The 27,043-nt window shown below is 38.4% G+C and overlaps 1 protein-coding gene across 23 annotated transcripts in view; it reads right to left on the bottom strand.

Moving 5' to 3' along the window:
- PDE4D (phosphodiesterase 4D) overlaps nucleotides 1-27,043 on the bottom strand; it is a 1,602,952-nt gene that overhangs the window by 13,902 nt on the left and 1,562,007 nt on the right. For all 23 annotated transcript variants that reach the window (XM_070774938.1, XM_070774943.1, XM_070774935.1 and 20 more), the window contains 3 exons: nucleotides 3,762-3,855; nucleotides 2,209-2,381; nucleotides 1,153-1,251 (listed from right to left, as the gene is read on the bottom strand). In XM_070774938.1, coding sequence (XP_070631039.1) covers nucleotides 1,153-1,251; nucleotides 2,209-2,381; nucleotides 3,762-3,855 — 366 coding nt within the window. The remainder of the gene's footprint in view (nucleotides 1-1,152; nucleotides 1,252-2,208; nucleotides 2,382-3,761; nucleotides 3,856-27,043) is intronic.

The following is a 27,043-nucleotide window of genomic DNA, read 5'->3' as shown; positions in this document are numbered from 1 at the left end:
CTTAGCATTTTGTATCTTATAGAAAAGATTTTCCATACAGTGTGTTAACAACAGCAACAGAAATCACCCCCTGTGCCATCTATGGATAACCCAGAAATGAGAGAAGCACTCTCTCAATGTCTAGTGAGGACAATGAAAACCCATGGGGTGATCCAGAAACTGCAGGGACAAAACCAGAATACAGTTGTCCTTCTGGAGCCCAGCAAAGCTTTGCCCAAAATATATGGTGTCAGGAATGAGCTGCCAACTATCAAGTGTCCGTGTCCTGGGACCCTGAAGGTAGCTTCAGTCCACCACCCCAACTGGGCCACTGGGTCAAAGCACGTGAGACACAACATTCTCTTGAGGGCTGGAGACCTCAGCCCCAAATTCTCATATAAATCCTAACCCTGAACTGGGGCAAAAACCTGACAAGAATGAGAAACTGATTTGAAGAAGAGAGCAGTCCACAAGACAGTGGCTGAAGAAATTACATAACTAAGGTTAGTCAGCAAGGGGCTTATTCAATTTGTAAAGTTAACACTCCATTCTCTGTGCAAGGGAGGGTCATGTGGATGATTTAAAAATTTTTTTATTTTATGATTTTAAAATTATTTTAATGAATTGCTTCATTTGCCCACATATCTTTTTCTTCAATGGGAAAAATAATACAATTGATTTATTTGTGTTTTACCCACACTCTAACCTTCTTGTATCCTTATTTGCCCCTTGGTATATAAGGGGCAGGAGAAGGTAATGGCACCCCACTCCAATACTCTTGCCTGGAAAATCCCATGGACGGAGGAGCCTGGTGGGCTGCAGTCCATGGGGTCGCTAAGAGTCGGACACGACTGAGCGACTTCACTTTCACTTTTCACTTTCATTCACTGGAGAAGGAAATGGCAACCCACTCCGGTGTTCTTGCCTGGAGAATCCCAGGGACGGGGGAGCCTGGTGGGCTGCCGTCTATGGGGTCACACAGAGTCGGACACGACTGAAGTGACTTAGCAGCAGCATATAAGGGGCAATATATATCCCTTATATGTTTCAGCAAATAAAAAACTATCAAAATAAGTAAAAGAGGGTGAGTAGTGAAGAAGATAAATGCATGCACAATTCACAGACTGGACATTATGTCACCAAATAAGAGGCGATAGAACTTAACCACGTTACCTGAAAAATGGTGTGCATGATAACAGTCAAAGGTCGGTTCCCAGACAACTCTGCTATTCTGAAAACATGAAGACCCCATTTGTTCACATCTTCTAGTTCCTGGGGTTAAGGAAAGGTAAGAACAAGTTTGGATGCAGAAGTAGAACATGAAAGAATGAACACAGTCATTTAAAAATTACTGACTTTAATGAAGAGATTGTTAAGACTTTTTTTCAAAAGTTCATTTCGAATGTAATGGATGCACCACGTAAGTAGAGGCAAACTTGAGGCAAATCACATGCTAGAGACTGAATGGTGTTGCTCAACCTTATGTCTCTGACAAAACAGTATATTTACACACTTGAAATACTGATCTCAAGTATTTCTCCAGTAGTTAAAACGTATTCTCAAAACCTTAGCTAGTTAACTAAAAGTAACTAGTTAAGTTAGTTAACTAAAGGTAACTAGTTAAGCTAGTTAACCTTAACTAGTTAAAACATATTCTCAAAAACTTTAACTTAAACTATTCAAACAATCAAATGTAGATGCAAAAAGAAAGAACATCAAGCCACCTGTCTCTATATATTAATTAAATTCAAGTGATTTATTTTTCCTCTTGATGGTTTATTTTGGAGATCCTTCTCTAAAAGCTCATGTTCCTCTACCTTATTCTTTCTTAAAATTTATTTACGTTTAATTGGAGGATAATTACTTTACAATATTGTGTTGGTTTCTGCCATATATTAGCATGAATCAGCCATAGGCATACACATGTTCCCTCTCTCCTGAACCTCCCTCCCACCCCTACCCCATCCCACTCCTCTAGGTTGTCAGGGAGCACTGAATTTGAGCTCCCTATGTCATACAGCAAATGCCCACTGGCTATCTAATTTTACATATGGTAATGTATATGTTTCAATGCTATTCAAGTGATTTAGCAAGAGCTTTATGAAGTGCTTTCCCATCTACCAGAAAAATCCCCATGAATTATTAATAATAAGCTTTTTCATTTATTTAAAACAGAAGGAATCAAAGTTCACTACATATTTCTGATCATGGTACTTGAAATCATCTTACCTTGGCAAGGACGTCTTCTTGTTCAGTTTTGACCCCAAACCTTGGGATGCTTGAATTGGTCAAACTGGAGCTGTGCATCAACTTCTTGACCCCACTGATCTGAGACATTGGCCTTTTCTTTTTCTCCTTTTCCTTCTGAGTCGGAGAAGGAATTTCCACTTCATGTTGCTTATCTTAAAAATTTTAAAAATATTCTACACTTAGTATTAATTCTGCCTAGTTTTTTTTTTCTCCAAACATGCATAACTAGGCAGATTTTAATTGATCATTATACATTCTAGGAAATATTTCCAAGTAAAACTCCTCTTAAGGAAGTTGAGTATTTACAGTTTGATGTGGACTTAATTTGATACTCTGAAACACAAAATTAAGCAAATAAATTCTACTGCATAATAATTAACATCAAATAATTCAGTGACCACAACTTTGAAGGTCCTAATACTTAAAAAAAAAAAAAAAAAACTTATGATTGCTGACTTGGAAAAGGCAAAATACATTGGTTATTTCTACTGCTCATCAATTCCATTCCTGTCCAAAATTCACTTCCTGGTGGGAAAGCTGCTTTTGCCAAGTAAGAACTCCAGTTTCAACACCTACTTTGAAATGGCAGAAACTTCGCGCACAAACTGAAAACAGCAGTGTGTGAACCTAACGGGCCATTCTGCGGGAGCATACACAGTCTATCTGAAGGAGTCAGACTGTTTCTGCTACTTTACATTTTCTATAGGATAGTGATGTGGGGGATATATAATGTAACAAGGTTATATGGGGAGCACAGAGAATCTCCAATATTATCTGATAAGTAAATATCATATTCACAAGAGCTAATTGTTGTTTTCAACTAGGACATCAGATGGTATCAATACACTCATTCACTATTTCAAGGCAGTGCCTCCTTTAACTTTTCCTTACACAGAGCGTGTATCCAAGAAATGTCTGTTTAGTGAATGTGCTAATTAGCTATTACAGCAGTTTTGTTTTGAAAGTAAGTTCAGATCAAGGGTATGTTCAAGTTATTGGCTTGTTCTACCTGCATTTTCTTTCTGGATGGAGGATGGAGTGGTGGTGTCCCAGTGCACCATGCTCTCAGCTACCATCATCAGCAGGCTTTTCCTCAGCAATTGTGTTACATCTCTCTGCCTCCCCAGCCTACCAGGCATGATTCCCATTGGACTACAAACTCGTTGAGTTTAGGGACTATTTTTAACTGATTATTAAATACCTACTGTCCAGCAATGGCTGGCATTTAACAAGCATTTGTTGAATGCATGAATAGCTCTCTCTAAAAAATACATTTTTCAGTTGAGTACTTTGGAAAAATGGGAAATATACAACTTTAATTAAGGGAATCTCTAAAGTCTTGAATGAAACTAAAAGATAAAAAAAGGTACTTTGTCACCTTAGGTTCTAAAACTTAGAGGCTCATTGATTTGATGACTGAAAACAAATGGAATTCCTAACTCTTATTGAGTTCCAAAACAAGTTTGTACCCCAATCTACCTCTAAAGACAACCAAACAATAAAAAAGAAAAAAATTAAATTGTTATGCTCACCTAAGAATGTGTTTGATATATACTCTGACACTTGATTTCCAGACCGACTCATTTCAGAGAGATGGGTGAGCTCTCGATTAAGCATCCTTTTAAACTGAAAAAACAGAAAGATAAAATGAAATAACAGAAGAGGAAAGTTTAAGTGAAATAACATGAGCATATGCTAAGATATGGAAAATATGCCAAAGAATCTTTAACACATCCTGACTCTTTAGGTCAGTGTTATCCAATAGAACTTTCTACAATGATGAAAAAATGCTATACTCTCCACTCTCCAGACATTAGTGGCTAGGAGCCAATAGCTATATGTGGCTATCAAGCCCTTTAAATATGGTTAGTATAAAGGAGGAGCTGAATTCTAGATTTTATTTAATTTTAATGAATTTAAACTGCAAAGTCACATGAAGCTAGGGGCTACCATAAATGGACAGCACACATTTAGATATTCAAGGAGGACACTGGGGGGAGAATGCATAAAAATAGCATGAATTATTAGCATTTAGAGAAGAGAAAAAACTAATTTATAAACACACAAAAGGGTTGCCACACAATAAAACATGGTATGTTTTTTATCAATTAATTTATCATTAGCAGAAATGAATATGTATACTGATCAGAGATTAAAATGTAGTCTTTTCCCCGAAAGCAGAACTGAGCAGATTTGAGTACTCTACTAGACTCTAGAGAAAACATTTGAACAGATAATACATAATGTTTCCTTTTTAAAGTTTTTTAAGTAGGGATTTACTGGTTTTCAGCATCCAAAGAATTTACCAATTCATCACCATAAGTCCCATAAATACAATTGAAAATAGACCTGTTCAGCTGAAACATCATTGCTTCACAGTTTATTTTACTGGTTCCCTGGTGCCTATTTTATCCAAAGAAACATATCTACCACCTGGAATTTATCTATCACCAGCACATGGCATTATCAAAACCGGAATTCTCAACGATGTTACGCTTTCCTAGCCATTATTGCTTCTCAATGTATCTTCCTTTGACTTCCCAAATAACTCAAATAGACCTTTTAATATACCTTAATATTTCTTTTAATGTACTAAACAATATATTTTCTCTATATAGAGCAAAAACTAAATACTTGATCACAAAAAAGCCTTTAAAATTGTGAATTTCATCATAAATCCTCAATTAACGCTGGGGTAAAGAGAGTAGTGAATCATCATTTAGTAATGTCTGAAATGCATTTTTAACTCAGTATTTAGTTTATTAGAATTTAAAAAAAATTTTGGCTCTGCACAATTCATCCCAAGGTGTTATATAAACTCAAGATAATTTGGCAAATCACTTCCAGAGTTAATCTTATTGATCATCTAAATTAGGTATCAGAATTGATCACTGTAAAGTACTGAGATCAATAAAAAATTTCAGTATACTGTTGGATATAAGAAATGCATATTAGCATTTTCCTGCAGTCAAAATTGAAGAACCGGCTATAACCAACAGAGATACCTCTGGTTGTTAATTTACAGACTGACGATGCTCATTCTCAAACTCAGAAACACAAAGTTCACTTCTGTTGTGTATTTTTTTTGTATAACTTGCTCTGATTAAAAAATGCATGTAGAACTCATGTATATCCTCACTGTCTCACTGCTATTAACTGTATATAATTAGCTATGCCTTTTTCCTTTGTGTATATTTGTTGAAACATAGTTGACAATATCCTGGGTTTTTGGTATACAACATAGTGATTTGGTATTTTAATATTAATAGATTCTGTACCAAACAAAGTTATTACAATATCATTGGTTATATTCTGTGCTGTATATTATATTTTGCAATGTGTGTATATTTACATGTGTGTGTGTGTGCGCGCGCGCACACACACACACACACACACAGTGGAATATTACTCAGCCATAAAAAAGGAGAATGGAATCTTGCCATTTGTGACAACTTGGATGGACCTGGAGGGTTGTATGGTAGTGAAACAAGTTAAAGACAAATACCGTACGTTATCACTTATATGCAGAATCAGAAAATGAATGAATAGAACAGAAACAGGCTCACAGATACATAAAAACCACTGGTTGCCAGACTTGGGGAATAATGGATGGGTAAAATAGAAGAAGGGGATTAAAAGGTGCAAACAACCAGTTATAAGATAAATGAGTCACCAAATGTATGTATATTTTATATTTTAAAATTGGCATGGTCACTGCTTTGTAGACTGCAAAATACCAATTTTAAAATAAACATACATTTTGCTTATTGTCACTGAGCATTATATATTATGATCCACTGGGGGAAAAAGTAAAATTTGGAACCTTTCAAGAAAGTTCATAAAGATAATACCAAGTGTTCAAAATATTTTCTGCCCATTTTTTATGCAGTTATATTTTCTTAAACAATTCACAGGCTATCATTTATGAGTGTGTAAGATCATTTAACTCACACTGGCACACAGTAGATGCTCAATATTATTTGAATTTTATCTCCTGGTTTCCTAGGCCTTTTATAGTGATAGTTTAATTTTATCATTGCAGGAATGGACAGAAGATCTAACTGTATTTAAACCAACATAAAATATATACCTAAATATCTAGCTCCCCTACCAATACCAAAAAATAATTTAGGGTATTATTCATATAGAAAATGGTCACTATATTAAAAAGCAGAGACACTACTTTGCCAACCAAGGTCAGATTAGTCAAAGCTATGGTTTTTCCAGTAGTCATGTATGAATGTGAGAGTTGGACCATAAAGAAAGCTGAGTGCCAGAAAATTGATGCTATTGAACTGTGATGTTGGAGAAGACTCTTGAGAGTCCCTTGGACAGCAAGGAGATCCAACCAGTCAATCCTAAAGGAAATCAGTCCTGCATATTCATTGAAGGACTGATGCTGAAGTTGAAACTCTAATACTTTGGGGCCACCTGATGCAAAGGGCTGATTCATTAGAAAAGACCCTGATGCTGGGAAAGATGGAAGGCAGGAGGAGAAGGGGACAACAGAGGATGAGATGGTTGGATGCCATCACCGACTCAATGGACATGAGTTTGAGCAAGCTCTGGGATATGGTAAAGGACAGGGAACCTTGGTGTGCTATAATCCATGGGGTTGCAAAGCAGGAGACCCAACTGAGCGGCTGAACAACAACAAAAAACCATGCCTAAGGGGCTTCCCAGGTGGTGATAGTGCTAACGAACTGGCCTGTCAATGCACAAGATCCCTGGGTCAGGAAGATCCTAGAGGAGGGCATGACCACCCACTCCAGCATTCTTGCCTGGAGAATCCCTTGGACAGAAGAGCCTGGTGGGTTACAGTTCACAGGGTCACAAAGAGTCGGACACAACTGAAGTGACTTAGAACTCAAGCACCATGCATAAGGCCTAAAGGTATATAAATATCTGTTTGATGAATGAAATTTTCTCCTGGAAAAAATCTACTTTTTAGGCAAAATATATTCAAGAGAGTCTGCTAAACCTCTAAAACATATATTTAATGAAATATCTCTTTGACCTGAAATTGTCCCTGCTATGAGACAGAAGTGGCCAGAGAGGACTGCCTGGTCATGACAAAATCCTTTCTTAAAAGTTAGGGGAATAAGTAAGATTTTCAGCCACTAGCCTAGCCATTCTACAGTCTGTTATACAGGAACCACTGTCCACCTGCCTTCCATGCATTTATTTGAATGTAACTAAAAAAACGTTGCAGCCTTGGTGGGGGGCAGTTGGTGCCACTCAAACAGTCAGATAGGAACCCAGTTTTTCTACAGAACTACTTTCTAACATGTAAGCAATTTGGTATAAGGAATACATTGCCATATGCCCAAGAAGAAAAACTGCATGGTATCTGCAGATATGCCACGCAAATTACTGTATTTAACTGGAAGAACATGAAAATGAAGTGTAATCTTCTTGGCAGTTTGATTATACAACTCATCAAAATAGCCAGTTGGTGCAAATAACTAAAGCAAAAAATTCCAGTGAAAGAATTCTGTTGTACAGACTGATAAATGACACGTTATATTCTGCTGATTATTTTTGCATCATATACATATATTCCCAGACTATCCTTTTCCCTTTGTTCAAAACCCCAAAGCATGGGTGGAGAAAAACCCTTCATTGCACACCTATCACCCTCCCAAGACTTGGGAGGTGCTCCAAGGAAGTCAACATTTCCTTTTAACATAATTAGATAACACAATATTTTAAGCAGACCTCTTTCTTCCCAAAAGTATAGGAGATTTCCTAAAAACAATTTTCAGAGAGTCAATTAAATTATAGCACAAAGAACTTTTCTAAAAGGAATCAAAATTGTTTCTTTTTTTGTTTTTGCTACTGATATAAAACATATGGTCTAAGGGAAGCTAAATTAATAACCCCCAAAATTACCATCAGTGCTTCCTCAACTGGTAGTTCCTCTTACAATTTGGTTTTGGAGTGTATAGCTGGATGTGCTAACAGACAATAAACTAAATCACTCAACAATCATTTTTAAATCCAAGTGGAATTTCTCTCATTTTAAGATAACTACATACCAATTATTAACATAACTGTAAAACTGCCATGAGGGGGAAAATGATTAGAAAAGGTAATAAAATCTATTTTTCCTAGAATGCTTTCTAGGTTCTTTCTCAATTTATAGATTTAGAAGAGACAAAATATAGAACTGCTTTTCAAAAAGAACTGGTTGCAAAATGTAGAACAATTTAATTGAGCACTTAGATATCTCTAAAAGGACCTCTAAATATTTTAGACTGATGAATTATTCTGATTGTTTCTGATCTAAACAGTCTGAAATGATATGTAGAGTTATTGTTGCAACAAAGAATAAAGAGGAAGATCTCTAAGTGAATGCTTTCAAATCCTTTGTTCTCATTATGCATCAGAATGTCTGTATGCAGCAAATATAAAACATAAAGGAAAGGGAAAATGCAGTTGAACTGAATATTGAATATTGCTTTTTCAACTCCAGTTATCCAATTTATGTTTATTTAAGACTGTCAAGGAAACAAAACTAAATAACAAAAAAAATTAAAGTATTCCCAAATTTAATCCCTGTACTTCCCCCTCATGCCAATGTGCTACTTAGTGCATTATATATCTTCTAGTATATAATTAAGACAGTGGTAAAGGTCAAACATTAAGTAAATGCTTGTTTTTCCCCACAACATTCTGCTAAAAATTATTTGAATATGCTGCACTGTGACACACTACAAGTTTGGTGGATGCCAGCATTAAAAGCTAAAATAAACACTGTATTAACCGCACAAAAACAAATCTTTCAAAATACATAATAAGACTAAATACATGTATATCTATCCTTCTTAAGTGTTTTTAGCAATATAATATTAAAAACATAAAGCTGCCAGCAAAATTTCTGCAAAAAGCATTAAAATTCTGTAGATTCTCGAAGGTATTATCCATAATTATAACATGACTGTGAAGCCCTTCAAAAAGTATCGAATATGAGCTGTATAGAAGCTAAGAAATTAATTCCAGAGAGACTGGGGAGGGGGATGCTTCTTTATTACTCTCTACACTTTTCTCTATTAAAAAAAAATTAAGCCAAGAAATGGCTAGCAAAATTCAAATAATGAAAATGACAAAATCTGGAATCAAGATTTTAAGGAAGGTGGAAAATCATGACTTTGGACAACTAAAACTGAAATAAGTTTTCTTAGAATGCAAGTAAATCTCACAGGAAAGAGGAAATTTTGCTTTAAAAAGAAACAAAGAAAATGAAAAATGTTTCAATCTGAAAGCCCTTAAAGTAATGGAAAAGGATTCTCTAAAAATGTGTATTGTGATTTGCTCAAACATTCAAGAATAAACTCCAGTTTCTGAAGTGATGTTTCATTTAGGACTGAAAAAGATTTTTCCACCTCAAGTCTATATTAAACAGATAGGATTGCCAGGTTAGCATTACCACAGGGCATGCAAGAAGCTTACCAAGCAGGAACATAACCTTATTAAATGCAGTGTACTAATTCATTTTTTGAGATTTAACAAATATAGCAGTTATCATATAAATTTACATCTTTCAGTTTTACAAATAGATCAAGTGTTCATTTACATAAAATATCACCTAAAAATTAAATACTGTCAATTTTATTGTCATCTATATCCAAAGGTTGGAAGAAAAAAAGAAAAAAACCTCATCAGGTAAAAGTAGTACAGCTTTTTAGAAAGAGGCATAAACTAATTTTTATAGACTTTAAATGCTACATACTAATTAGAGCCCATGTACCAGTTATAATTTATCCCAATTATTTATCTCCAATGGAATTACCTTGACACTTAAAAAAACACTCAAATCTACACAAGATAAAACAGAAGAAATGCTGAAAATTAAAAAGCTATTTTAACATACAAATTACAACTAATAAAAGTTATACAATTTCTCCTTATCTTGACCACTAAAAACACACGTCTTCTGTAGCTCATGTCTAAAGAAAAGATTGCTTAGAAAGCTTTACTCCATAGTAATTTATTAAAATTACTAGTTATGTAATCAGAGTAATCAGGAGTTTACAAAGGCTAAATAAATCTTACCTTTATGTAGCCCCAAGATACTGACAGTAAATAGTTTGCTTCAGGCATTTTTGATTGATTATATAGAGAGTAAGTTCTAAAATAAGTATATCTTCAAAACCTTGATACTTAGCAATCTCCACAAGCAGAGTATGCAGATTTTTAAAGATTTTTGGTAATTAAGTACACATAAGAAAGCCTCGCATTAGATCCCATCCAGTCGGTTTCCCATTGAATACATGCCATTTGTAAAACTCCAGAATGCAAAAGAATTCAACCACTATTCTGAATAAAGACAATTCGTGTGATAAAGAAACATCTAAAGATCTAAGGGTCTGCATCTTTCTCTCCCTGAGCTCCAGGGCTTAATGAATAATGTATGTCAAGATGCTTAGCTGCAAGAAAGAGTAGTTCTGTCAAAAGCTACCAAATAAGGAACTGCAGGGAAGCCAGAAAGAGTGACAAGAAACCCCTCCCATAAAACCCCAACTATGCACCAATCACATTGCGTTCCTGGGTCTATCAGGGCAGGGGGCGTGGACTAGGCCCAGGCTGCTCTGTGATTGGTTGGCAAGGGTGACCCTCTGGGGAGGAGGTTTTTCTCCTCACCTCTGGTAAACGCCATTTAATAATGGTATCCCTACAGCTCAGGCTGCCGCACGAAAAGATGAATGGGCTTTACTTCTCATTGTGATGAATAACCACCATAAAACTCTGCAGAATTCATAGTTCATTCTTAAATAAGAATTTCCAATCCTTTCAGAGTCATTTCTATGAATTTTAATATTCTCTGACTTGTCTTCAAAATAAAAGTTGCTCTAAAAAATTTAAATAAAAGCTGCTCTAAAAATGGCAGACATTTTAATTGTCTCCCTCTGTCAAATCCAAAACAAGTGGTTTCCCCGGTGACACATATACAACTGAAGTTCTTCCTCAGTCCAACCTGATAGCATAGTGTAATTAGAAAATAGAATTAATGTCCAGAATTCATAAATGAAAGTGATGCACTTCTTAACCTGTGTGGCATTGCTATTCTTAGCTCCTTTTGTTTCAATTGTTATATGTGGTTGAGCTCCACAACCTTCCAAAATCTAAGGGTGGGGATGATTTATTATAAATTTGATTGGAAGGAGGGGTGGAAACCTGAAAGCCAATGCACTGTATATGGTTCAAGAATGCAGAGCTCTGTGGACAGATTTCAGGATCTATGTTTTGATCAGAAGAGTATTTTTATGATTGTGTAAAGGTATAAGAGTGGCTGTTAAGAATACAGACTTGAGCTCAAAAGTAATCAGGTCTTTTACAAGAAGTAAATAAGAAATCTAAATTCCTTTGGGAAAAAATAATCTTTTCTATTTGGTTTGGGATAGCCTTGGATACGACTGAGCGACTTCACTTTCACTTTTCACTTTCATGCATTGGAGAAGGACATGGCAACTCACTCCAGTGTTCTTGCCTGGAGAATCCCAGGGACGGGGAAGCCTGATGGGCTGCCGTCTATGGGGTTGCACAGAGTCAGACACAACTGAAGCAACTTAGCAACAGCAGCAGCATTATTCAGTAACTTTTATATTAAAGAGGTCTTACGGATAAGAAATAAGGGGAAAGTAGGGCAACCCACTCCAGTATTCTTGCCTGGAAAATCCCAGAAACAGAGGAGCCTGGTGGGCTGCCATCTATGGGGTTGCACAGAGTTGGACACAACTGAAGTGACTTAGCAGCAGCAGCAGCTTTTGCTCTGTTTTAGCATGACGTCCTGTCCAGTCTACCTTTCCTCCATCTCAGTTTGTACCCACTTCTCTGTGTTTCTCTGACTTGTCGGTGTGGTGACTGCTCAGTCTTCCTACATCAGGTTTACCAGTCTCAGAAAGCACACCCTCATCAGAAACATGTCACCCCTGCCTCTTTGAACTTCTACTGGTCCTTTGCTGCCCAAGTCTTCAGCTGCAGTTCCCACCCAATGTATTCATTCCCAAAGTCCCAAAATCTTCTACAAAAAACAATGTTAAACTCCCATGTTTCACTAAAACTGCTTCCAGAAGAATGCAAAGGTCCTCCTCTTGCACTATTCTCTCATTCTCAACTTCTCTTTAGTGTTCAATAGTCTGATCACTCTCTCCCCTCTTTCTCACTCCCAGGACCTGCAGCTTCCGGATGAAGTTTTTCCTCCCACTTCTCTGACCTTTGTTGCCTTCAATTCATCTTCTAATCTAGGATACACACAAAGACTCTCTCCAGGGCAAACACTGTCTAATGACCTCTTCTAATGTGAAATTTAGGACCTTATTTACAAATGACTAAAGGATACTATTCCTGATGGAATGCCCTACCAGACACCTCAGACTTTTTCAAAATTGGTAGGTCCTTTTTCTATTCAAAGCAGCTCTTACTATGACTACTCCCATTTCACTCAGTGGGCCCATATTCCAGTGTCTCAAACTGAAATCTATGACTCTTGCTATTCAATAGGTATTTCATGTGAGTTGACCACTGTTAGATGTTTAATGTAATAATCCAACTGAATCCTTGAGTGACCCTGGTGTATTCCTGGTCTAGCACGTACCTTCCCTCCATGCTGTTACAAAGTTTTGTGTTCGACAGCAGGGCTTTTTCACTTACCCTTGTTCCTTTCCATTCCCACTCTCATCATCTAAATCCAAAGGCTTTAATAGGTGAAAGAAGTGGAAAGGACTTTCAATATCATCCCTCCAAACATCCTAATATCCACATAAAGTAATACCTAAAGAGACAGTGCTTTTCCCAAGTTCACTCAAGTACTAAGAACAGACTCTGAGTTGAAATCCTTTAGTGCATAACCCACGAGGAAGACTCTCACTTCTGTGTCAGTTTCCTCATTTGTAAAATTGGTTACTGTGGTAACTGTCTCCAAAGATGCCTCCTGATGAGCCACACGACCCTACACTGAATCTGAGCTGGCTTGGGTAACCAACAAAGGATGATGCCTATCTGTGGAGCCTGTCACAGGAAGTCTGGCAGCTCTCACCTTGGTCTCCATGAATGTGCTCTTGGGATCTCTGAGCCACCTTGTAAGAAAGCGTGAGTATTCTGAGACTGCCATGTTAGGAGGAAGCCCATGCTAAGTTTATGGAAAGGTTTCTGGGAGAGGGACCCAGAGAAAGAAATGGTGGTGGTTGGGGGAGGAGAAGATGGGAGGAGAGAAAGACAGAGAAAATGAGCAAGCACATAGGCATACTCAGCTATCTCCAGCCCTACCAGCCATGCCAGCCCCAAGCCAGACCTGAAAGTGAAGAATCTATCTTAGCCATCCAAGCAATTGTCCCTGTAGATGACTCCACCCCTCATCACCATCTGACTGCAAGCACATGACGGATTCTTACATGAGAATGTCGAGCCAAGCCCAACTAACCCATAAAACAATGCAAAATAATTTAAAAATAGATATTCTAAACCACAAAGTTTGAAGTGATATGTTATAGCAATAAATAGCCAGGACAACTATTATGAGGATTAAATGAGGTGTTACATGCAAAGCTTAGGCTTCCCTGGTGGCTCAGACGGTAAAGAGTCTGCCTGCAGTACGGAAGACCTGGGTTCAATCCCTGGGTCAGGAAAATCCCCTGGAGAACAGAATGGCAACCCACTCCAGGGTTCTTGCTGGGAAAATCTCATGGACAGAGGAGCCTTGCCGGCTACAGTCCATGGGATTGCAACAGAGTTGGACATGACTGAGCTACTTCACTTTCACTTTATATGCAGAGCACTGAAAACATCTGATACATAGTGATAAAAAGATATTAGGCTATGATGATAACATCGATGATCATGATAAATATTTCATTGCTGTGCCTATGTTTTTTTAACTTTTTATGTTTTATTGGGGGTATAGCTGATTAACAATGTTGTGATAGTTTCAAGTGGACAGCGAAGGGACTCAGCCATACACATCAGTTCAGTTCAGTTTAGTCACACAGTCGTGTCCGACTCTTTGCAACCCCATGGACTGCAGCACGCCACGCCTCCCTGTCCATCACCAACTCCTGGAGCTTGCTCAAACTGATGCCTATCGAATTGGTGATGCCATCCAACCATCTCATCCTCTGTCATCCCCTTCTCCTCCAGCCTTCATCAGGGTCTTTTCCAATGAGTCAGTTCTTTCCATCAGGTAGCCAAAATATTTGAGTTTCAGCTTCAGCATCAGTCCTTCAATGAATATTCAGAACTGATTTCCTTTAGGATTGACTGCTTTGATCTCCTTGGAGTCCAAGGGACTCTCACGAGTCTTATCCAACACCACACTTCGAAAGCATCAATTTTTCAGCGCTCAGCTTTCTTTATAGTCCAACTCTCACATCCAGACATGACTACTGGAAAAACCATAGCTTGGACTAGATGGACCTTTGCTGGCAAAGTAACATCTCTGCTTTTTTAATATGCTGTCTAGGCTGGCCACAGCTTTTCTTCCAAGGAGCAAGCATCTTTTAATTCCCTGGCTGCAGTCACCATCTGCAGTGATTTTGGAGTCCAAGAAAATAAAGTCTGACACTGTTTCCATTGTTTCCCCATATAGTTGCCATGAAATGATGGAACCCAATGCCATGATCTTCGTTTTTTGAATGCTGAGCTTTAAGCCAACTTTTTCACTCTCTTCTTTCACTTTCATCAAGAGGCTTTTTAGTTCCTCTTCACTTTCTGCCATAAGGGTGGTGTCATCTGCATATCTGAGGTTATGATATTTCTCCCGGCAATCTTGATTCCAGCTTGTGCTTCATCTAGCCCAGCATTTCTCATGATGTACTCTGCATATAAGTTAAATAAGCAGGGTGACAATATACAGCCTTGACGTACTCCTTTTCCTATTTGGAAACAGTCTGTTGTTCCATGTCCGGTTCTAATTGTTGCTTCTTGACCTGCTTATAGATTTCTCAGGAGGCAGGTAAGATGGTCTGGTATTCCCATCTCTTGAAGGATGTTCCACAGTCTGTCATGATCCACACAGTCAAAGGCTTTGGTGTAGTCAATAAAGCCGATGTTTTTCTGGAACTCTCTTGCTTTTTCAATGATCCAACAGATGTTGGCAATTTGATCTCTGATTCCTCTGCCTTTTCTAAATCCAGCTTGAACATCTGGAAGTTCTTGGTTCATGTACTGCTGAAGCCTTGCTTGGAGAATTTTGAGCATTATTTTGCTAGTGTGTGAGATGAGTGCAATCATGCAGTAGTTTGAACATTCTTTGGCATTGCCTTTCTTTGGAACTGGAATGAAAACTGACCTTTTGCAGTTCTGTGGCTGACCTGACCTTTTCCAGTCCTGAAAACTGTCCTTTTCCCTACGTGGCCACAGCCATACATATACATTTATCTATTCTCTCTAAATCCCCCTCCCATCCAGGCTGCCACATAACATTGATCAGAGTTTCATGTGCTATACAGTAGAAGATGCCTACATTTGTAAACTCCTGGCTTATCCTTTTAAAAGGATAACATGTATCCATATATATACTTGTTTCCTTCCAACTGCATCATTTCATTCCATGCATCAGACTCAAAACACTGTAATTGCTTCATTACTCATGTCCTTTGGCTTTTCTCCACCACCCGCTTACTGATCTCAACTGCCAGGCAACTTTCCTCAAACTCAGACTCAGTCTGCCACTCCAAAGCCAGTGGCTGACAACTCAGTGTCACCTGCTTCAACATATCTGGACTTCTCTGGAAGCTCTGGCCTGACACTGGCCTTAATCCCTGAGTTTAAGCTCTTTCCACACTTGCTCAGTTCCCAGCAGGCTCCTATTCCACCCATCCCTGTGATGAAGCCCTCCTTTTTTTTTTTTTTTTTTTGGCCATACCCTGTGGCTTGTGGGATCTCAGTAGTTCCCCCAACCAGGGACTGAGTCTGGGCCATGGCAGTGAAAGCCTGGAATCCTAACCACTAGTCTGCCAGGGAACTATCAGTACCCTCCCATCTTTTATTCTATCTACTTCAAGCTGGTCTTCCGAAGTCAAATTTAAATCATTCAAAATACACCTCAAGATCAAATATTTCAGCCCTTCACCAAACTCTTAACTATTCTATACTCACTCTTTAAAGATTACTTATTACTCTATTATATTCCAGACACTCTCCTGGATATGGGGGTATAGCAGTGTGAACAACGGTTTTTCACCCAGAGCTTACATTCGACAATTAATTCCATAAATACATATGTCAGTAATGGTAGGTGCAATAGAGAAAAAGAAATGACAAGGAGGGTAAGAGGTATCAGGGATAAAGGTTCCTCTCTTATATGATGATCAAAGAAAGACTTTGATGAGATGACACATGCTCAGAAACCTGAAGAAAGAGAGGGAGCAAGTCTTATGGATTTCTGGGGGTAGAGGGAGTCAAGCAATGGATCTGCGGAGAGCAAAGGCCCTGAGGTGGGGGCAGGGGGTGGTGGTGGGGGCCATTCTTGGCCTTATTGTACTGCCCATTATTTGTTTCCATCTAGTAATCTATTTGTTGCTGGGAAAGATTGAAGGCAAAAGGAGAAGGGGGCGGGAAAGGATGAGATTAGGTTAGATAGCATCACCAACTCAGTGGACACAAATCTGAGAAAAAACCAGGAGATTGTGCAGGACAGGGAAGCCTGGCGTGCTGCAGTCCACGGGGGTGAAAAGAACTGGACCTGACTTAGTGACTGAGCAGCAACAGCAATCAATCTATTTTATTCTTTGTTGAATTTCAAACTATTAATAAGGTACTTCTTTCTTTGTGTAACAAATACTTTTTAATCCTGAAATGAAATTCTTAAATATTCTTTTTACATACACACTTTACTAAATATATACACACATACTAAGCAATCCTTATATAGATACTTAAAAAAATTTGTGTAATGGCTTACCAGTAACATAAAGGGGTCACAAAAGAGTCAGACATGAATTAGTGGCCCAATAACAAAAGTTGAAAAAAGTAATTTATAAATTAAACATTGCAAAATTAAACACTTGTACACGAGCACATTAAAAAAAAAGACACAGTAAAAGCTTGTATCTTACTATCACTAGCTGTGTGATCTCAAGAAAGTTATTTAAACTTTTCATGCTTCAGTTTACTCATCTGAAAATGAGAATAATAATAATACCATCTATCTATGTTGTTGGGAGTTTTAATTAGTACACATATGTAAAGTACTTGGGCTTCCCTGGTGGCTCAGATGGTAAAGAATCTGTCTGTGATGCAGGAGACCCAGGTTCGATCCCTGGGTTGGGAAGAACCCCACCCCACCCCCAAGAAGAGAATGGCAACCCACTCCGTTATTCTTGCCTGGAGAATTCCATGGACAGAGGACCCTGTCAGGCTGTAGTCCATAGGTTGCAGAGTCAGACATGACTGAGCAACAGAGCACTAAGTGCTGATTCCTCTGATGTGGAGAATTACCATCACTGTGACAGCAACATGGAAATAATTACCGGAGTGCTGTATTGGAGGGATGATCTTTTTCCAAAATGGTGAGTGGTTTCTTGGAAAGGTTTTCAAATTAACAAAGTGCACTTTTCCCTCAAATTACACTGCAATTGCATTACTCAAAAATGTACTGTGGATTAGCACCATGCAAAAAACATTTTGCATTTATATGTAAAAAGTCTTTGCGTTCTAGGCTCAGATAATCCTAAGTGAATTTTTTACCTTTGTGAATGGTTTCTGGGACACAGAAACAGTCCATGATGAAGGACTATCCCAGAGACTAGTTACTCCCTGGCTCTTGTCCATGAAATGCCAGGAGTACTCTGCCACCAGCGTACCTGAAACTTCTTCAATGTTCCCAGTGTTAAGAATCACTTTTCTAATTGTGTCAACTGCTTTGAACTTTGCCTCCTCAACCAGGGTGGAGGACACTTGAGGCAAGAAAGATATGTGATTTTTTCTTCATATTTCCCTAAGTTGTTCATGAACCACAGGCATAAAAAGATTCAACTGTAGCTCTCTGACCTGCTGTAGTAGGGGACATAACGGTAACAGTACGCAGTAGTAGTAGTAACAGTAATAATGCCAAGTAAAAAGTACTTAGGAAGGTTTCCATATTTCTAGGGAATAAGAAATCTTTTAATATCCAAGCTAAATTAAAATTCATTTCATTTTTCCCATTATAAAAAACAGACTAGATGCTCCTTCCAATTGCCACAGTAGTAAAGCCTACAGAAAGAAATCTAAACAACTCAGAAGAAAATATGGATGAAACCAGAGAGATATAGGTTTACAGATGAGGCTTGGTTTCTGATCATTCTAATGAGGAAATTGTTAACAAGTATGTTACAGCATTTACTAGGCACCTAGTATGCACCAAGAGCTTTATTTATCTCTTATCTCTAATCTTTGCAACACCCTGAGTAGATAGATATGATCCTCATTTTAAGGTGAAAAGACAGACACTCTTAAATCGTCAATAACTTGCCCTGGATGTGGAGGGGCTGAGACGCAAGTCCAGGTCTCTTTAGTCTTTGCTCTTCATGGTGGATGAATATCTTGCCATATAATTAGGCTGATCCAAACTATGATAAATGGTATGAATTTAGGAGTGGACTCATTTGGTCTTAATCCTTGTGCTGACTCCACCTACTAACTAGTGAGGAAGCTGGTGCCCAAAGAGAGATACTGGCAGCCTCACCTGATGGTGAGACGTACTTATATGTGCAAGTGCTATATGAACAAGACACAGATGCATAGGGAGACCTCAGGCTTCCTGATTAGTAATTTGCTCCTCTCAAACATCCAAATGATTTTATATATGAACAAGTGCGTGTCTGTGTGTGTGTGTGTGTGTACCAGAGTAGAAAAAAATATATATAATTTTCTTCAGCATTCAGTTTTCTAATAATAATTCTCAGAATCTCTAGAGGCCACTCCTGTTTTATTCCATTCTTTCTTGGTCCTCAAGCAATACCCCAAGCAATCAACATTTGTGGACTATTTCAGGATATTTAAAACTCTGCTCATGGAGATAAGTCTTTGATATACTAACACATGCTGGTATCACTGCCTTTGCAACAGAGGTCAACAAAAATAAGACATTTTTAAACAGGGAAAAAGAAAAACAACCCAAACTATGAGGAAACTGAGGCTCAGAAGTTCCAGTGTCTTGGCCAAGGTCACAAAGCCAAATAGCAGGGACAGAATTTGAACCCAGGTTGTCTGGCTTCAGAGTACTCCAAATTGCCAAAAAAAAAAAAAAAAAACTATTTCAGGCATTAATCCATATTTACCCTAGAGTCTATAAGCAATATGTCTGTTAACATAATTAATTCTAAGATGGGGCTTCCCTGATGGCTCAAATGGTAAAGAGTCTGCCTGAAATGCAGGAGACTTGAGTTCGAACCCTGGGTTGAGAAGATCTCTGGAGAAAAGAATGGCTACCCACTCTAGTATTCTTGCCTGGGGAATCCCATGGACAGAGGAGCCTAGTGGGCTACAGTCCCTGGGAATGCAATCTATTATTACACTTGAAATATTTACAAATTATTTAAAGTAGTGTTATTGACTCTTAGATGTCTCCAAACCAAGGGATATTCCTGGCAACAGCACTGTTTTTGGTAAGATGTACATCTTAAAATAGTTTATCCTATAATCAGTTACATTTATTTTACACCTTTCTACTTAGGATTGAAGTTCTGGGAGTTTTAATCAAGACACAAATCTACATAGAGTAGGCTCACCTATTCAACACTGCTCGGCTTAAGATACGCAAATCTAACTGCTATAAAGAAAGAATTCTGAGGCAAGATTAAACTTCAGGTACTGAATACAATGAGGACTGCAAACCACTGTCTGTAAAATCACTAAGTGGTCTTTTGCTTTCATATGCCTTAAAAATAGTTCTGGAGGCAAACAATGATCTGTAATTAATTGACAACCTGTATTTCAATTAACAGAATTTTATTATCTATTTTTTACATTATTAAAACTATATTTTCTTTGCTTAATAGTGTAAAACCAACCATGACACAAGTAAATATACCAAACTTGTTTGTATTTACTGCCCTCTAGTGATAAACGGAGCCAAATGTGATTTAAAGAACAGCTCTGTTCTTTAAGAGCCATCACATTTCAGAACACAAAAACATATCTTATGAATATTTTGGAGACTTGAGATTAAGAGGAACTCCTGGTTGATCTGGGGTTTAGCTTTTTTCAGGTTGATTTTTTTGAAACCAAAAATCATCTGAAAAGCTAAGAATCGCTCTTTAACCTGGTTTGAAAGTTTTCACCAAACATTAGTTTTATTTAAAACAGGAAAAACCTAATGTTTATTGAGAAAGAAATTCTGATGTAAGAAACTTTATTTTTGTTGAAAGGTTCCTTGAAGATGAAATGACAGGACACTGATATGATGATATCTTTATTTAAATTTCTCTTACACATTATCTCATTAAATGTTAGCATAGTATCCTATCATTGTTAATACAATTTGAATTATATAGAGTAGATACAGAGTTTTCTATGTTCACAGCTAAGTAGTAAACCCAGCTGAAGCCACCACCACGACCACCATAATCATCATCATATCTACTAAGGACTTTTGTTTCACTGAAGAACAGTTACGGCAACGAATGTTCGCACAAACCTCATATAAATGAAGCTTCTACAAAAATAATCTTGTATGAAAGAGAACTTCCTAATTACGGAGAAAATATATACACTGTGTGATTTCATTCATGACATTCTGGCAAGGCAAAACTATAGATAGGGACAGTCAGGTCACTGGTTGACAGCTACTGAGAGCAGGGGGAGGGGAATGACCACAAAGAAGCAAGAGAAAACTTTTTGGGCAATGGAAACATTTTATATCTAGATTATGATGGTAGTTTTCCAATTGTGTAACCTGTCAAAACATAGTCAGGAGCTGCTGCGTGCATGCTCAGTTGTGACTGATTCTTTGTGACCCCATGGATGGTAGCCTACCAGGCTCCTCTGTTCATGGGGCTCTCCAGGCAAGAACACTGGAGTGGGTTGCCATTTCCTTCTCAAGGGGATATTCCTGACCCAGGGATCAAATCCGCGCCTCCTGCGTCTCCTGCACTGACAGGCAGATTCTTTACCTGCTGAGACACCTGAGGGATATAGTAATGAATAAGACAGAAGAGTTCTCTCTGTTCATGGAGGTCTTGGACTCTTGGGGTCAAAAGACAAAAAACAAGCAGACAAAAAAATGAGTGACAAACATGTTGGATGAAAGAAAAGGAGGTAACATGATGCCATGGTGGTAGACCACTAAATAGTCAGGAAGGTAGTATCTGAGACAAGATACTGATGCAAAGTATGCTGAGCAAGGGCTGGAAGAAAACAGCCAGTACGACAAAGGATACATATGCAGAATGAAATGGGAGGCGGGTCAGGGCAAGATCATGCGGGTCCCTGCAAGCCTTCCGGAGGGTGTGGGGTACCACCAGAAGGTTCGGCACAGGGAGTAACACGAAGTGATTTACATTTTAAAAAACTGTCTCTAAAGAGGACAGTACACAGAGAAGCAAAAGCAGACAGAAGAGGAAGAAGCACTTGAGGAAGAGTTGATAAGACTTGAACCACTGCAAGTGAAGACATAAGAATTCGCTCCTAGACTCCCAGCTTTGAAAGGATATTTGTGCCATTTGTGGAGACGGTGAAGTACAGGTGAGGGGTAGATTTGCAGAAGGATAAATAAGGAGAAAGACAGTCCTATGAATTAAATGCAAGAAAATTTAAGTCCATGAAATGAATTTTTTTTTTTTTTGCTGTCGAGGGACAGTAACCCCCAACCCCTTCCTCCAGTTCTTCACAGGCTGGATAAGGAAGGCTGCCAGATGGAAGAGTGTTGAATGTCTGCTGCTGCTAAGTCACTTCAGTCGTGTCCGACTCTGTGTGACCCATAGACAGCAGCCCACCAGGCTCCCCTGTCCCTGGGATTCTACAGGCAAGAACACTGGAGTGGATACATATTCTCTAATGTATTACATTAGGATAGACCACTTTCATCCAAATCTTTTAATATGTTTTTAGAATAGCTCAATAGAAAGCATCAACAGATGAAAATTCCCTCTTCAGAGCAAATTATTAATGTGAAAGCCTAAGAAAGGTAAGACAACAAAACCAAAATAGAATCTAGCATCATAGCTGGCAATATTTTTATTAAAGTAATATGTCTTATTTAGGTGTTTTAGTTGGAATCAAGATTGCCAGGAGAAATATCAATAACCTCAGATATGCAGATGACACCACCCTTATGGCAGAAAGTGAAGAGGAACTCAAAAGCCTCTTGATGAAGGTGAAAGAGGAGAGTGAAAAAGTTGGCTTAAAGCTCAACATTCAGAAAACTAAGATCATGGCATCTGGTCCCATCACTTCATGGGAAATAGATGGGGAAACAGTGTCAGACTTTATTTTTTGGGGCTCCAAAATCACTGCAGATGGTGATTTCAGCCATGAAATTAAAAGACGCTTACTCCTTGGAAGGAAAGTTATGACCAACCTAGATGGTATATTGAAAAGCAGAGATATTATTTTGCCAACAAAGGTCCGTCTAGTCAAGGCTATGGTTTTTCCAGTGGTCATGTATGGTTGTGAGAGTTGGACTGTGAAGAAAGCTGAGCGCCGAAGAATTGATGCTTTTGAACTGTGGTGCTAGAGAAGACTCTTGAGAGTCCCTTGGACTGCAAGGAGATCCAACCAGTCCATCCTAAAGGAGATCAATCCTGGGTGTTCATTGGAAGGACTGATGCTGAAGCTGGAGCTCCAATACTTTGGCCACCTCATGCAAAGAACTGACTCATTGGAAAAGACCCTGATGCTGGGAGGGATTGGGGGCAGGAGGAGAAGGGGACGACAGAGGATGAGATGGCTGGATGGCATCACTGACTCGATGGACGTGAGTTTGAGTGACCTCCGGGAGTTGGTGATGGACAGGGAGGCCTGGTGTGCTATGATTCATGGGGTTGCAAAGAGTCGGACACAACTGAGCGACTGAACTGAACTGATGTGTTAGTTACCAGTTCTAGGAACAGTCAGCAAAGGTCAGTCAGCAAACAGGTCTGCTCTGAAGGAGCTTACCTATTAGTGTGTGAGAGACAGAAGGCAAACAAGTGTGAACAGTGCCAATCACACCTTCCTTTTATATGCCTTCCAGAGGCTGGACACAGGAAAAATCCACATCCTAGATGCCCTTATAGTTGGAGTTTCAGAGACGGATTTACATTTTCCAATCAGAAGAACTCTTGTGCTCCTTGCCACAAATTAGCTGTCAATCTGACTGCTATTTCTTTGTAGATAATCTGCCCCTTCTGTCTGGCTGTGTTGAGATCTATTTGTTTCTGTGATTTCTCTGGGAAATATCTGGATGTGGGTTTCTTCTACAAACATTTCCAGCTTGGCATTCACTGGACTTCTAGAATATGTCCTCTTCCCCATTCTCTCTATTCTTTTCTGGAATTCAAATTAGGAATGTGTTGCCATTTTGCTGGGAAGTCTTACCATATTTTAAGTGCACTGTATTTTACTATAAAACACAGCATAAAGCTAGATAATGGTCACTAATACTAGAGCAATCATTTTTATTCAAGATATTGCTTTAAACATTTTTAATTACTTTAAACATTTTAAGTTAAGTATGATTATTCTTATATCTTGGAGAAGGAAATGGCAACCCACTCCAGTGTTCTTGCCTGGAGAATCCCAGGGATAGGGGAGCCTGGTGGGCTGCTGTCTATGGGGTCCCACATAGGACTGAAGCGACTTAGCAGCAGCATTCTTATAGCTTAAGACTAAATTACTGGCACTAAAATATGTCAAAAACAAATTAGGTTTTTCTAATTGCTGATAAAATAAGATGAACCTGTATGCTCCTTCGAAGAAAGAACTAAGACCTGAAAAAGTACTTTAAAAAATAATTTAACTCATTTTTATTCACACATCAATAAAGCCTGGCATTAACCAGCTTGACCACTATTTTTCTAAAATACCTTTCTATATTTATATCCTTAAGAAGGGAAAACATAAAATTTTGCCTGTAGGAATAAATATAATAGGGGAAAACAAAATAAACTACTACAACTAGAAACAGACAACAAAGTTTGTTTTTCTTGATCTTCCAAATGCAAGCCTAATGCCCTACGAGAGAAGCGGTCCCTCACACAAGAGATGCAGTGGGCTCCCCAAACACACGACAGTGCCTGGATCCTGCAGGGTCATCCCTGTGGAAACCTCCCTTGAAGATGTCAAGTCCAACCTTCTACCCAGACCGGAGTTCTACAATTCACAATTCACAATCCAGAGGGTCCACCTCTCTGGATTTCTTCCACTCTTGTGGAAGTCCCTTCTACTATGAGTGAATGCAGTTTAAAAACACTGAGCTAGTGATCATTTGCTTCCACTGAACTAATACCATTCTTCTACAGCTCTTTATAAAGCTGTCAAAATTGATTTGACTCTGGACACAGCAAACAAAGACAAAAATATGGCTCAGGGACTTTATTATGGAAGCTGCAATAAACAGAAGAGTAGTTCACCTCCTTAACTATTCACATAAATAACAAGAACACTCCAGGTCTTACAGTGATCAAGAGTTAAGCTTGAGCAATTATAGTTTGGGCTGTCACTTTCCCTTAACAGGTAGGAGAGCAAGCATGTGAATCAGAACATTTGGGGTGTTACGAAAACACACCAAACAGGTGACTTTAGTATAGCTTCCATAATAACAGTTCTAATAATTCAAAAAAACTGTCTTTCACTAAAATTCATAGTAAACAATAGTAACAGCTAATATTTATCGATCGATATTGATAAATATTTATTTAGTGTCTATGAGTGACTGAGCACACACGCATGTGCTAGGAATATTGCTGAATACTTACCTGGTATTATCTCACTTACTTCTAATACCAATCCAATGAGTACTTTTATTATTCCCATTTTACAGATGAGCCTTAAGGTCTTAACCATGAAGTCTGTACAGAGAGCTCCCAGGTTGCCTGTCTTTTCACCAGAAATCCAGTCCCGGCAACTGAAGGCCTATAGGACATTTCTACTGAGATATGTAATTTCACTCCAATTTCAGGTCTAAAGATTTAGCTGCTGTATCTTTTACCCCACTCTCTTCAAATCACCTTCTCTTCCTGGCTTTCCAACTATTATTCTTTCTGTTATTACCTGGGTTGAGAATTTCATCCTTCCCTCTGGCTGCAGTGCCTCCCCTGAAGTCTGATATATCCTGTCACCTTTCCTATAATCTTTCTCCTATCCATTCCTTTCTTTCCCTTTCCATCCTATTTCAGTCCCTCATCACTTATATGCCTAATTTCCTAATGGATTCTTTTTGCTTTTACTATTTCTCCTCGATATGATCCATCCTGCATACCACCATCAGATTTATCTTTCTAAAATCATTTTGTTATTTTCCTTGTAATATCTTCCTGATAAAATGCAAGGGCTCTTCAGGGCTTACAGGGCAACGTGCAAACATCTCACTCTGACACTTATGGCACTTTACATTGCAGCACCCCAATCTACATTTCTCACACCTGCCTCTGTTCCTCTAATCAGGTTTTCTCTTTGAGAAAGGCTCACTCATCCAAAACACTCACTCCCACCCCCACCGACAGTAAGGTAAATGCGCAAGAGTGTACCACCCTACCCTGCCTCATCCAGGCCCTGGAGTGTCATCTCTTCTCTCACTGGCAATCTGTAGGAACCCTTTAAGGTTCAACATCCAGCCTAAGTAGCACTTTGTCTGGGATGCTTCCCAATCATTCTGGTCCTTAGTACTGAACACACTCTGAACTCCTCTACAGGACCAGAACCTCATGAATTACTCTATCATTCATCAACATACAATATGCTTATTACATGACTAGCTATATTTTCAATCTGTATGTCCAATGCTTTGTATGTATGTATGTATGCATGTATTCTATCTTATATATTTGAATACAAATGCACATATATAAAAGTCTCATTTCACCTATCAAAGCCTTTGGAGCAGATTGGTGGCCTACAGTAACCAGGCAAATACAAAATTTCCTTAGTGAAAGTCTACTTACTGGCCTGAAGTTACCTGAAGTCAAAAGGTACAAAACAACAATAATAAAAGACTGATTTATTCTCATATGAAAATCATATCTGGCCTAGAGAAAAGTCAAGGATCAAATACAAAATATACATCAAACTAAAAATTTCCTTCAAAAGTGATAATATCAATAAAGACTGAAATCAGGGTCTTGTCTAGCAATAAAAACTTTTTACTTGCCACAAGACAGAAGTCTTCCCAAAAGTAAGACTGGATCGTCTTGTTCGGTGTCACTTTAACTTTCCTGTGCCTTTATAACTTGTCTGTAATGAAGGAAGTGAACAGGTTGATCTGACAAATCTCTTTCATCTCTAAGGATTGTTGGAATTAAAAAAGAAAAGAAACTTTTTTGATTAAACATACCAAAGTTTCTCTGCAAAGTGGCTAACGACAAGTGGAAAATGGAAAGGGATCAATCACCTAGTCAGTGACTCATTTTCAACTCTTATAACTACCCAGCTGGGGAATTTCTTCTCCCTCTGGCGACAGCTAGTGTCAGACCCATGACTCAGACTGGAACTGGCCCATCTGGGCTGGAACTACGTTCAAGGTCATTTCATCCATTCCTCTGTTTCTCAGCTTGACTGTAGATTTAAATCTGGGCTATGATTACAGGGTTCAATTTTTGGTTTGTGTTTCTTCTGGTTCCTCAAGAAGAGACATCTAGTCACCTGATATTGATTGATATTTGACACTTTGTCAAAATCTCAGTATTTCCACACAATCAGA

This window comes from Bos indicus, chromosome 20, assembly GCF_029378745.1.
Source record: "Bos indicus isolate NIAB-ARS_2022 breed Sahiwal x Tharparkar chromosome 20, NIAB-ARS_B.indTharparkar_mat_pri_1.0, whole genome shotgun sequence".
NCBI lineage: Eukaryota > Metazoa > Chordata > Mammalia > Artiodactyla > Bovidae > Bos > Bos indicus.
The sequence above is the reverse complement of the archived record's forward strand: the minus strand, read 5'-3'. Positions and strand labels throughout refer to the sequence as shown.